This window comes from Lithobates pipiens, unplaced genomic scaffold (genome assembly GCF_037356315.1).
Source record: "Lithobates pipiens isolate NorthernLeopardFrog02 unplaced genomic scaffold, aLitPip1_a1.2 Scaffold_22, whole genome shotgun sequence".
NCBI lineage: Eukaryota > Metazoa > Chordata > Amphibia > Anura > Ranidae > Lithobates > Lithobates pipiens.
Genome location: NW_027507784.1, coordinates 65105459 through 65118088, shown reverse-complemented (window position 1 = coordinate 65118088; position 12630 = coordinate 65105459). Strand labels below are relative to the sequence as shown.

Here is a 12630-nt window from a genome sequence, read left to right as displayed (position 1 = left end):
TAGACACCAGGAAAGTTACAGAGAGGTAAGCATTCAATTTTCCATTTTAGCACAGTAGTTCTCAGCTTCAGTCCTCAAGTACCCCCGACAGGACATGTTTTGGGAATTTATCTTAGCTAAAATAACTGTCCAAAATACCAAGCCATTGACTATGATTTACAGCACCTGTGCAAGATGAAGGAAAACCTGCAAACATGGCCTGTTGGAGGTACTTGAGGACAGGGTTGAGAACCACTGATTTAGAGCACTGAGCTAAAATATAGCTCAAAACAATCCTATTCTAATTGTAGCCATTTGAGGGAAACAAAGTGAGTTGTAGAACCCCTGCTTGTGTTTTTTAGGTTGGGCTTTGTGTCCCTTTTCTGAAAATTGGCTTCGCTTCCTGTCACATAGCCAAACAGGAAGTGAGGGTAACACCCTATCAATGTCTTTCCTTGTGGACACACAGGTCAATCTAACTATGTATCCCCATTAGGCAAATTGCACTCCAGCACTTTGTTGTGTACACCCCAAAATATTAGGTATTTTGTGTTTTATTAAAGGCAAATACACTATGCAATACAAGTGTACTCACTGTAAATCTAGGGGGCAGCACTGGTGATTTTATCCTCCAATCATGTAGAAGCAAAGATGCTGTCTTTATTTTCCATGCATGTCCCCCTCGGATCTCCAGCAACTGCACTTCCAAGCGCACTTGTAATGCAAACTGGATTTGCCTTTAGTAAATAAACCCCAAAGTCCAAGATACCTAATAATTTGGGGTGTACACAGCAAGATGTTAGAGGGCAATTTACCTAATGGGGAAACTATTTAGACTGACCTGTGTGTCTCCAAAGAAAGGCATTGGTAGGGTTTTACCCTCACTTCTTGTTTGGCTATTTGACAGGAAGTGAATGCATTTGAAGGAGAAACTGGCAAAATTTGTGAGGTGTCTTCACCCTATCAGGGGTGCAGACATCTCCAAAAACTGACAGGACTTCTAATTCCTCTGCACTCTATCCCCAAGCAAAACTAAGAAAGGATTTAATTTAGTTTAACTTTGCAAAGACACATTCTTAAGTTCAACTGTTATGCATGTCAATGGTCCATTTAGACCTTGTTTAATATAAAACACCAGTTGTCTTTCACTGGAAACATTTGTTAGTCCAGTTCTGGAAATCTGCATCTGCTTTACTATTAATTTCCATAAAAATTGGGTTCCTGCAGCTAGATGTGCAGTCGCTGTGTATGTGAGATGCGCAACTGTTGTGTGCGTGGAGGTATGTACCCGTGGCGCATATCTGGTTCCATAGGTGGTGGGATGACATCACTCCCCTCCAGGAAGCTGCTTTTCCTGCTGTGAATTTCTTCCCACCACCATGCTCCACTTACTGTTCTCTGAGAAAGAGATGATCCTTATTTGCAAATTAAGATAATTTTTTATTTATTTTTACATGGGGTGTATTTGTGTGGGTCATGTGTGTATGTCTAAATGATTTGGCCTCAAAGCACACACCTACTTCCTGTGTACAGATTCACTTCCGGGCCCATGTATATTGATTCCTGCTTCAGTGTGTGTGTATATATAGATATATCTATATATCTATATAGATATATCTATAGATGTAGGTGCTTGTGTCCACCAGCATAGAGAAGTTGGATAGATGCCACACTCCCAATTCTGGAGGCATAATAATGGTCTAGCACAGGGGTCTTCAAGCTACAGTCCTCCAGTTGTTAAGGAACTACAATTCCAATCATGCCTAGTCATGTCTGTGAATGCCAGAGTTTTACAATGCCTCATGGGATGTGTAGTTCTGCAACAGCTGGAGAGCCGTAGTTTGAAGATTCCTGATCACTCTAGCATGTCTTGAAAAAAGGTGTTTTTTCATGTGCCTTGTATAATGCCCAAGAAACATTGTTTGGAAAATATAAGTGGATCATGGCACATCTACATTCCAAATTTGGCACTTAAGATGGTCATGCACTATGCAATCTGATTGGCTAATCTCTGTACCACTCGATATTTAAGCTGAATAGGTAATAGGAAGACGCACTTGAACAATTAATTAAAATTATAGGAAATCAAACAGGCTCTTGCACTAAATGCAATTTAAGATCTAACTGATTGCAGTGTATGGTCACCTTTAAAGATCAAGATCTGAAAATATAAAAATATTGGGTTTAGAAACACTTCTCTGTTCTTTGTAATGTATTGAAAGATTTGGGTAAAAAAAGAAGAAAACACATTTCAAAGATATATTAGAAGTGATAGGAATGAGATTAGCATCAAAAGGGTTAATTAACTGAGAACACCTACTAATTGCCTAACAAGACACATCCAATGAGATGCAATCAACCAATTGTATTGGGCGTGCGTTATTATCAATGAGAAAACCGCAGTTACCCTAGCGCCAGTTGCAGTTTACATAAGCGGGTATTTATTATCTCTATTTGCGATTCAATATGCATCGGTTCGTACGTTCAATTAATGACTTTTCCAGAGCACCAATTAATATATGAACTGGTGCAGCACCTTCTTCTTAGTGACTGACCCTCCATGTCTACTCACAGTTTAATGTATGATATAATGCTCCTAGCTGCCCACAACACAGGCAGAAACACATTAAGGGCATCAGATACTTAACTGACAGCTCCATTCTGCATGGCATGAGGGCCTGGAAAGCTAAAGCAATGTCACCAGGACATTTAAAGTGTTGCAGCTTAAACCAGCCCCTGACCCAGGCCAAGCTGAGCTGAGCTGAGAAGAATAAAACATCCCCAGATCTACTAAATATTTTAAATATTTATGATATTGATTTTAAAGTGTTTCCTCTGTAATCCTGTACTGATGGTGTACCTTAGCCTTAAAAAGGAAAATATCTCTGTATACAACCACTTTCATGTCATACATTCCCATTACCTAAATTCAATTCACCAAAATGTTGAAATTATGCACAAATCCCATGAATTTCACAAAATGTTTTGTGATAATAAAGCTCTCAATATTGCTTATCCCTATTTACAGCCTCAACTCTTTTCTAGCAGGTGTAACACCATACATGATCAGTAATATGTTCATACCAAATAAACTCCTACTGTGCCTTAGAGTGTAAGATGCAGCATGAGGATATCATTAAAATACATTTGTTAAAAGCTAATTTAAATGCAGATCTGCTTTTGATTTGGTTATATACATATATATAGGTTGCCCCTTGCTGAAATGCAGTCCCTGAAGATTTCTCCATGAAGTCAAATGTAAGGATCAACTGATTTTCTGGCTATTTCCTAACTTCTTTTTTTTTCAAACAAGCAACTTGGAGGTTCTCCCAATGTAAAGGAACTGCTTAGGGAGGCTACCAATACATGTTTTTATAAATTAATTGTTAATGTCACCATGGTGCCAGCATGGCTATATAATTGTAAAAAAAAATGTTCCCTACAGCAAGATAACATATTTCTAAATTAGGTTGTTCTTAACAATTCATCAACTAGTATTATATACTAGTAGTAGTATAGTAATATATATTGGTGACCAATAATTACAGAAAAGTACATTAAATACATCTTATATACACAGTATGTTCCTGACAATACTAGCCAATGAATAAAGTCAGATTAATACAGTTAGGACAACCTTCAGTTACAAGGAAAGGACAATGATAAAGAGGAAAGGGGGAGAGGAAAATCAAGCTGGAAATTCCTTCAGTTAGTTAGTTATGTATTTAACTGTTAATATAATTTCTGTTCATTTACATAAGGAATGCAAACTAACACATCGACTATGGCTTAAAGACAGTGAGACATTAGAATAGTGCTGACATTAGAAAGGAACTGCGGATATGAAGGGCTCTTTAGTACAGGGGAAGCATAAGGGGCACCAGCAAACCATGACTAAAGTATAAACATGATCAGCCACTACCGAGCTGATGTTCTTCTGCATCTCCTTTATGCGTTTCACTTCCGGAAGGTCAGAAATTGAAGTACCTTGTCCCACACTTTCCTTGTATTTTATCTATGAAATTACACACAATGGAGAAACAAAAATGCACATTTAGCACATAAGACAGTTCCATACATGGCTGCATGTATGTTTATACACAGGAGTGTGTGATGGACTATGTATGCATTACATGAAGACATCAGAATGGTATTCAGTAAGGTGATGGGTTGTGTGTATCTAGGATGTGAAAACAACAAAAAAAGTCTGGCGCCAGAAAACTGGGAAATTTTGTAACAATGGGAGTAATTTTTTTATGTCCTACTTGTGCCCATTAAGCAGCTATATGGATGAACACACCAGGAGAGATGTGATAAAAGTGCATACAGTCAAATGGCAATCATAAGGAAAAGCGCTATTCAATCCAGTCTTGTGCAGACAGATAAACAGGAAAAAATCAATAAGAAGAACCATTTATCGATTTATTGTTGCCATAAGGTGATTTTTTTATTTTTAAAAAATTGAAATTTTACTTAGGCGTAGATGGTAGACAATCAGCTTGCTCACCACTATAATGGTACCTTATGGTGGTGGCCAGTGTGGACCGGGAGACAATGATGTAGAGCCTCAACCGAGTCTGATGGTACCCAGCGGTGAGCGGCAGCTCAGGGACTCGGTTGAGGCTGTACATTGTCTTCCGGTCCACACAAAAGTTGGGTTTTCCCTCCCCTTTCCCATTTGTGTGGATTTCATAGGGGATGCATGAAGATTCCATCCCTGCAGCAAATCTATCAACAAGTCCATTGGCCGCTGCCATAAGGTACCATTATAGTGGTGAGCAAGCTGATTGTCTACCATCTACGCAAAGGAGAATTTTTATTGTTTTTTTAATGAAAAAAAATCATATTATGGCAACAATAAATCAATAAATGGTTCTTCTTATTGATTTTTGTCTGTTTATCTGTTTGCAAAAGACTGGCTCAAATAGCGTTTTTCCTTATGGTTGCCATTTGACTGTATGTATCTGGGATGTGATTACCTTTTGCCTTGATTTATTATTACTACACTAAAAAAATTATTAAAACTACTGTCTGTCCATTCACTACGGACTAGGGATGTCAATAAAAGTGCAATGTATGTCTAAGGCTCCATGTACACTGGCTTAAAAATCACTGCTTCTACAGGAGTTATGTGTTCTGCCTGTAGAAACAGCTCAATGTTATCCTATGTGTCCATGCACATTAGGACAATTACAGACATATTTTAAGCTCAACGTGAAGGCAGGGGAAAAAAAACCTTCTGGTTTGCATTTCTGGCAGAAAAACGCTAAACTCGTCTAAACTGTGTACAAAAATGCTCTATATGAGTGTTTGTTTTTTCTGCAAAAGGTACTGGTGTTTGTTTAAGCCGCATGTGCTTGGAGTCTTAGAATCAGTGACATCAGTGATAACGCAGCATGTGAACTTATAAGTAGCAAGTTTTATCACTGTATGGCTTATTAATTTGCTGAAAACTATACCCATCATTGAGTAGGCAGAAGACCTAGTAAGTCTACAGGCTAGGCTATCAACAATGACACAATTATTTACTGAACTAATACACTACCTTTTCAGTGTTTTTTAACCACTTTGTAGTAAATTGCTAGTGAATCAGTTCTGCTTCAGCTCTGAATGTGCTTGATGTCTCAGAAAGTTCTCTCTAAAACCTGGAGTTATCTCCCTATAGCCATTCATTAGATTTAGACTTTCAAAACAAGTTTAAATCTGGTTGCTGAGGAAAATTGTAACGTATGTACTCATTGATACATCAGGTTTATAGTAATTACCGCCTGATGCATTGCAACAGATTAAATTACAATAGGTTTGTGGTCTTTAGAAGTTGAAAATAACATAAGGAGTCAAGAATAGATTTATAGAGGTGCCTGAACATACCTGATTTATTTTCCTTAAGTCTGGTACACACTATAGGTCAGCTCTGGTCGGGGGCCACTGTACTCACTATGCAAAGTAAGTACAGCGATCTCCCCCACTGAGCTGTTGTGTTCTGACAGGGGGACGGCCCCCCGCCAGAACACTCTGATCAGCACTCTCCGCCATTGGCTAAATGTCTGGCTTCTGTTGGAACGGACCGACATACACACAGGGCAAATGTCGGCCTTTTTTTATTTGCACTGCTTTAGTGACCCAAAGCTCAGGCACTCAACATGCAAATGGCTTTTAGTTCCAAATTTGACCTAGGATGGTCCCTGGTTTGGGAGCTCCTAGAGTGCTCGAGGAGATAAAACCAGGAATGTGTAGTCACCTCTTGGTGCCTTTTTTTTAACTCTTTATTGGTTTACAGTAGAACTGTGGTCAGGCTATGTGTATTCAAGCATTTACATATTCTTAACGAGCAATGATTAAGCTTTAAAATAAGCCCTCACTGACCTTTATAATTACACCCACTATGGAACAATTCATCCTCAAAAGTCACAATAGGAGCATTGAATTTTTCTTTTTTCCTCGTCCCATTTGCCCTGTATTTACATTAGAGATTAGAAGGCTCACTCCCTGCAAGGATAAGCCAAGTTGCCCAGAGAAAGTAGAAGTAAAAATAAAAAGCTTTCGCTGGAAACTTTGAAATTATTTCATAATTGCTGCAGTCACAGAGGTGATTGAGGGCTTGTTTTAATATTTATTTGCTGATTTCTAAAATATGCAAATATGTGAATATCTTTAGTCTGGCCACAATTTTATTTACTTTTAATTGTTACGCATATATAATCATATGAATAAAATGTATAATGAAGCTGAATATCAATTCAAGATAAATATTGTTAGCATTGTTTGTGTTAAGTAGTAATATACTATTTGAATATATTAATCAATATAAATAATATTTATAAATTTAGAATGTTGTAACCATATTTTTACTTGTCAGTCTTGTTTAGAGGAAGTTAATATAATGGTAGTTATAAAGTAGACAACTTTTCTATTTTAGTATGGCAGTTGTTAGATCGTAAATTATTAGAAGGGGCAACTAGTAAGCTTGAATCATTCCTATATTAAAATTATTACTGTTATATTTTTATTTTTTTATTTTTTATTATTATTTGTACCGTGCTAATGGCATCCTGTGTTCTTTTAATTCTCTCCATCTCTGGGGTGTGCCCAATAGATGTTCCTGTTCCAACTTCATCTTTGTACAGTATCTTGTAAGTTAGAATCAAGGTAACAGGTTAATAAACAACATTTTTGGTTTTGTTGTTGGTTTAAGGCTTGAGACTGGTGAAAAAAATAACATTAGCAAATTCAACTTTTAATAGGTTCAGTATTCAAAAAAACTTGAAGCAATGACCATTTTATTTGCAGGTCCCACGTGGCTGATGTTATTTTAGTTACCCTGCAAGTTGTTGGCCTTGGCTCAGTCTACTTTTATATTTTATAACTAATTTAAGATAAAGAGCAGTGGTCAACATTTATATATATTGTACCTGTGAAAATTGAAGGCTTGACATATACAAACACAGTGGTAAAACATGCAAGGACAATACAATTTAAACAAAAATGGGACTCCATACAGACCTTTTTTTATAACTTAGCTCAGAAAAGGCATATGTCCTCTGTCAGGATTTTATTGCTGATGTCTCCAGACCAAAATAAATCTCCTGTGAAATTGATGGAGAATGCACTCCAGAGATGGAAGGCAGTCAACATCAATGTCTTTTGGATCTTTGGGACAAACATGAGGTAAAATCTTCTTGAGCATAAATAACAATAATGACCTGATAAAGAATATAATTATCCTACACTATCCAAAACTGTTCCATTTTAAAATACAAAAAAAAGATACAATACTAACAGACCCAACATAAAAACACACATATAGGACTTAAGACAATTTTGATCAGACCCTAAAATGTGTCCTATCACTATAACATTGCCTATCGTGATGGGTTGGTAAGGTGTTTATATACTGCAGGCAGAGAAAGCAGTAGCTTATGATATCAGTGGCCGTTAATATTAGCTTGTGCCCAGGTCTAGGTTAGAATACCTTTTTTTCTTTATTATGGTATTATTTGTGTTAGAACTGAAAGAATCTTAAAAAAAGTACCGAGCTGAAATTCTTTTGATTTTCTTTAACACGCAGAATTTCTGGCGTGTCTTTAACCACTGTGACTTTTCCTTTACTTTGTTTAAGGTCACCCTGGTACTGTAGCTATAAGAAAAGAGTAGAAATTGTTAAGATTCATTTGGAAAAAACATAGTTCTAGATTATGAGAAGTGTAGGGCTGTCAATATTTGGCTACTGGAGGAAGATCAAAATCAGAACACTGAAGATTACAGACTTAACGAAAATCATAATAAAGTATTCCCATTTTAGTAGAATACTTTTTAAATGGAAGAGACAACGGTACATTTGAATTGACATAGATGTATCACGTTTCACTTAGCACAACCATTTGCAGTCAGTTGTAGAGACAGGAAATCAACATTTGCACACTTTTTCCAATGATAGCTGACAATTAGCAAACAGATCTCAGGACTAGTAGCTTACCTGTTATGATTATGGCCTTCCAATGACTGGAACATTGACCAAAATTTGGACTTAAACAGGTTGATTAAACCTTATCTCTTCACCTCTCTGCAGTTTGCCATTGTAGTTTTTTCTTTTACTTACCTCCCTTCTTTTACTTTCCTCGCTGAAGTTTGAGTGGTTTCATTTCCCTGTGCCCTGATCCTCAACTTTCAGAGACAAAGGGATGTGGAGTCTGCAGGGAATCCTAACTGACAATAGCACACCCTGCAGAACTATGCAGAGCATTGGTGGAACCGATCAATCATCACACAGTTGTTTCAGGGGACCCATCTGCCCAACAGGAAATGCTGCTACTACGGTTAGTAGGCAGCATTTCCCAATTAATTTTAACTAAAAGGAGCTGGTGGCTGCATGAAGAAGTGCCTTAACAATAAATTTGCGGCAATGTTATTTGTTAATGCCAGAACAGTAAGAAAATGGGTAGACATTATTTAATCAAGTCGCTCCACCTAAAAAAAACAAAAAACAACTTGCCCCCCAAGAAACATTGGATGAAACTATCTACAAATGCAAACTGACCCCTATAAGCATTATCCATGCAGGAATTTTAAATACCCTTTTAAAATAAAAGAAATTAATAATGCCATAACATAAAAAAACACTGACTGCAGTTTTGGATGGACACAGACAGAATCATCAGCTATTTCTTATATCTCCTAGAGCCTCCAACAGTGGGCTTTCCTTGCAGTAGTTTTTCATTTTTTAACATTCTAATTAGACTATCATTCCGTTTACTATCAATTATGCCAAGCTGGAATATAAGCTGTGGCTGGAGCTAGTCTCACAACACAATTGCAAATAATAATTTTAGAAATATGTATTTTTCTTTTTTTTATACTAATGTATACTTAGATTTGTATTGCCTTAAGGCAAAAATATTCCATAATATTTTAGCCAGGGTCACAGATATCACAATTTCATTGCATAAAGAACTGCAGTATCTTGTTATAAACAGCAAACAATTATGCTAATTTGCAAATCACTTTAGGAAATGTATGATAGGAATAGAAAAAAGTGCTGTACAATAGACATTTTTATGCACACCACAAAGCTAAAACGATGAATGTGCTTTGGTCATCAATATTCAGCAAATTCACCATCTGCCTCAACAAACTCCTAAATAGTAGAAGAGACGTCAAGTCAAGACTAATGGCAGTTCTATGCCCAGCAAGCCTGACAATGTGTTCATCCACCAGCGTCCTCTGTAATCAATACACATGCAGAAGGGTCTATCCATCTTTAGCTCAGAACATGTGCTCAGGATAGTTGCCTAGATGTAGACATAGCTTTAGTCAACAGTTTTACCAGTTTAAATTTGGACTATAGTGCAAAATTCAGAGCTGAGTGCTCTATTTGGTTTTCCATTTTTTTTTCAACAAACAAAATTCAGTCGTGGGAGAGATATATGACTTACAGTGCTAAAGTTCTTCTGGTTCTCGCGAACTCTCAGCATTTCGGGTGTGTCTACTACAGGTACGTAATAAGACATGGTTCTCTCTGCCTCTTCTTTGTATTTTTTCTGTACAACATAAAATGTGAGTATAAATAATAGTAATAAAAACAGCAAAAAAAATCATAAAAGTTGAAACTGAAAAGTTATGATAAGCAAATCAGCAAAATAGTTTTATTTAAATACTTTAACTATATGTAGTTAAAGTTTCCAAAGCAGTAATCTCCCTCCCCATGTGAACATTCTGCCCTCTGCATCCACCTCAGGTCTGGTCTTTTTCAGGTTAAATGACAACTAGCATAATTCAAACCACTTCCTATGAGCCAAAGGCAACAGGGACACCTCTCTTGGAGGCACATCCTCAAGCTGCCTCAGCTTAAAAAAAAGATGATGCATAGAACAATGACATGCAATCATAACATAGCAGCATTCTTCACATTACTTAGGACTTGCCACAGTCCCCACAGGGAGTATCAGGGGACATCATGTGACAGGACTAAAAACATCTCCAACAAAATTATGTATCTAAAAGAAAGTAAAAAATGGAATGTGGGAAGGGTTAATGAAGGAATTAGCAGGCCCCTCGTGGTACCTGCTTTGAGACAGGACAAGTAATTGTAAACAGGGATGTATAGTTTTGTTTGTAAATAATTATCAGGGATACAAACATGTATTTTATATCAACCAATATATAAAACATCAATTTCAAAACTCAAACTTCATCTTAAACTAAAATAGTGGTTTCCCTTTAATAGGCAAAATAATATTTCCTTTTATTGTAGGTTGTAAGTAGAAAACTTTCTGTGAAACACTAAAATACTTGTTTCTCAGAAGTTAAAACGTGTATTTTAGGACAAATATAAATAGACTTTGCATGTCCCTTCTGCCCAAAAAAAACCCTCTTTCCATTTCTCTGCAAGATGGAGCCAAGTGGCAGGAGAATGTAACGTCAGCATGATGATACATGCACAGCAGTTGCACCATCAGTGGACACCCAATGGCCAAAGAGGAAAGATGGTGGCAGAGAAGATAGCAATGGCAACACACCAAGTGGCAACGGGAATTGTGGACTTGTTCACCATGGGGGAAAGAAAACCCAAAGATAAGTCTGCCATAATGTTTATTGGAGCTCTGCCTACTTGCATTTTAGGGCAAGATCCTCATCGATACACTACACTTCCGCTGATATCAAATCTTATAGGGCTTAGGCATGTCCTATTAACGTGATTGCCACTTTATATATTACTTGGATCCCTATATTTATTTTCAAAGTGATTAATACTTAAACAAATTCTTACTATATAAATACATTTCATAGTTAGAATAAGAGTGAAGCAAAAATAACTATAGCTTTGTTGTTCTCATGGAGTGGATTAATGATAGAATTTATACCCACCTGGCTTGAAAGATTTCTGACTTGCTGAGCATGGATAATATCTGGTGTATCTACAACAGATGTGTAGCTTCCCTTTTCCATTTCTGCAGAATGTTTGTATTTTATCTGTTGGAAAAGTAATACAGTTTAAAGCCTAAAAAAGGTAGAAAATGCTAAACAAAAAAAGCATGGCAATGTGTATTCATACCATTCATACCTTTGAAGGGTGAACTTCAGAAAGCAAAAACTGGTAAATAATTTGCTACAGACCACAGCACTTACCTGGCTGGCAATATCAGTAGCATTCTTTGCTCTCTGGAAGTCTGGAGTATCCAAGCCCATTGATAGTCCTTTTCCTTTAATTTCCAGTTCCAGTGTTTTCTTATATTCTTTCTGTATGAAAAGCCAGCACGTACATTATGCAATTGATAAATTGTCCTCTATTTACTGTACAACATTGGTAGCAAACATTTTAAGGAGATATTATTCATATTATATTACCACTATATAAATTACTCAGCAATTGCTCATTTACCAATAGCACAATGTTTTACACTGTTCAAAATTAAGTAAACAAATCCTAGTTATTATTCTGTAGCTTCCATAGCAGTTTGCATTTTAAAACGTTATCACACATAGACATTTATTTGGTTGAGTTATGTTATTTGGTATAACTTGTACTTATTACTTAAACACTGAACTCCAGACAACTAGCTAAATACACAAATTGTTAAAGTGGTTATAACTCCAAAAAGATCCTGGTCCTTTAAGGCATGATCTATAGCACAGTGCTTGTGCCATGTAATTTAAACCTTTCTATGTTGTAAAATACCTGGTTAATCCTGGCTGTTTCTGTGTTCCCCTGTGTATGCTGACTAGGGTAATCATGGCTGCTGAGCCACAATACCATGGTCAGTTTATGTGCCTCCTTCATCCCGCTCTCTGCTCTGAGTCTCCGCCTCCATCTCTGCCTGTCAGCATGAGAGCTGACCTCCCCCCTGCCCTTCCCGTTGCAATATGCACCAAAAATACTTGTATTGTTTTTTTAAATGACAAGGCTAAATACTTTTTCTCACACAGCCACTGTGTGGCCATGTGACCTCCTTCTGCTGGCTGGCTGACATCAGAGGTGAATCTCAGCCCCTCCCATTGCTCTGTTTAGATTGGGGAAGGAGAGCAGAGGGGGATCTTGTATTGTAAGGTATTTAGCCTTGTCATTTAAAACAAAAACACACACACTATAGTTAAAGAGAAAGTAAACCCTGATGGGTTTTACTTCCTCTTTGTTTCCTGCAAAATAAAAGCATA

At 37.0% G+C, this 12630-nt stretch overlaps 1 protein-coding gene across 29 annotated transcripts in view; it reads right to left on the bottom strand.

The window, feature by feature from the left end:
* NEB (nebulin) overlaps nt 1-12630 on the bottom strand; it is a 300983-nt gene that overhangs the window by 35564 nt on the left and 252789 nt on the right. For 13 of the 29 annotated variants that reach the window (XM_077447687.1, XM_077447688.1, XM_077447689.1 and 10 more), the window contains 6 exons: nt 11605-11715; nt 11344-11448; nt 9912-10016; nt 8012-8116; nt 7017-7109; nt 3902-3994 (listed from right to left, as the gene is read on the bottom strand). In XM_077447687.1, the coding sequence (XP_077303813.1) occupies nt 3902-3994; nt 7017-7109; nt 8012-8116; nt 9912-10016; nt 11344-11448; nt 11605-11715 (612 nt within the window). The remainder of the gene's footprint in view (nt 1-3901; nt 3995-7016; nt 7110-8011; nt 8117-9911; nt 10017-11343; nt 11449-11604; nt 11716-12630) is intronic. The other 16 variants (XM_077447699.1, XM_077447704.1, XM_077447708.1 and 13 more) reach the window with 5 other exon arrangements.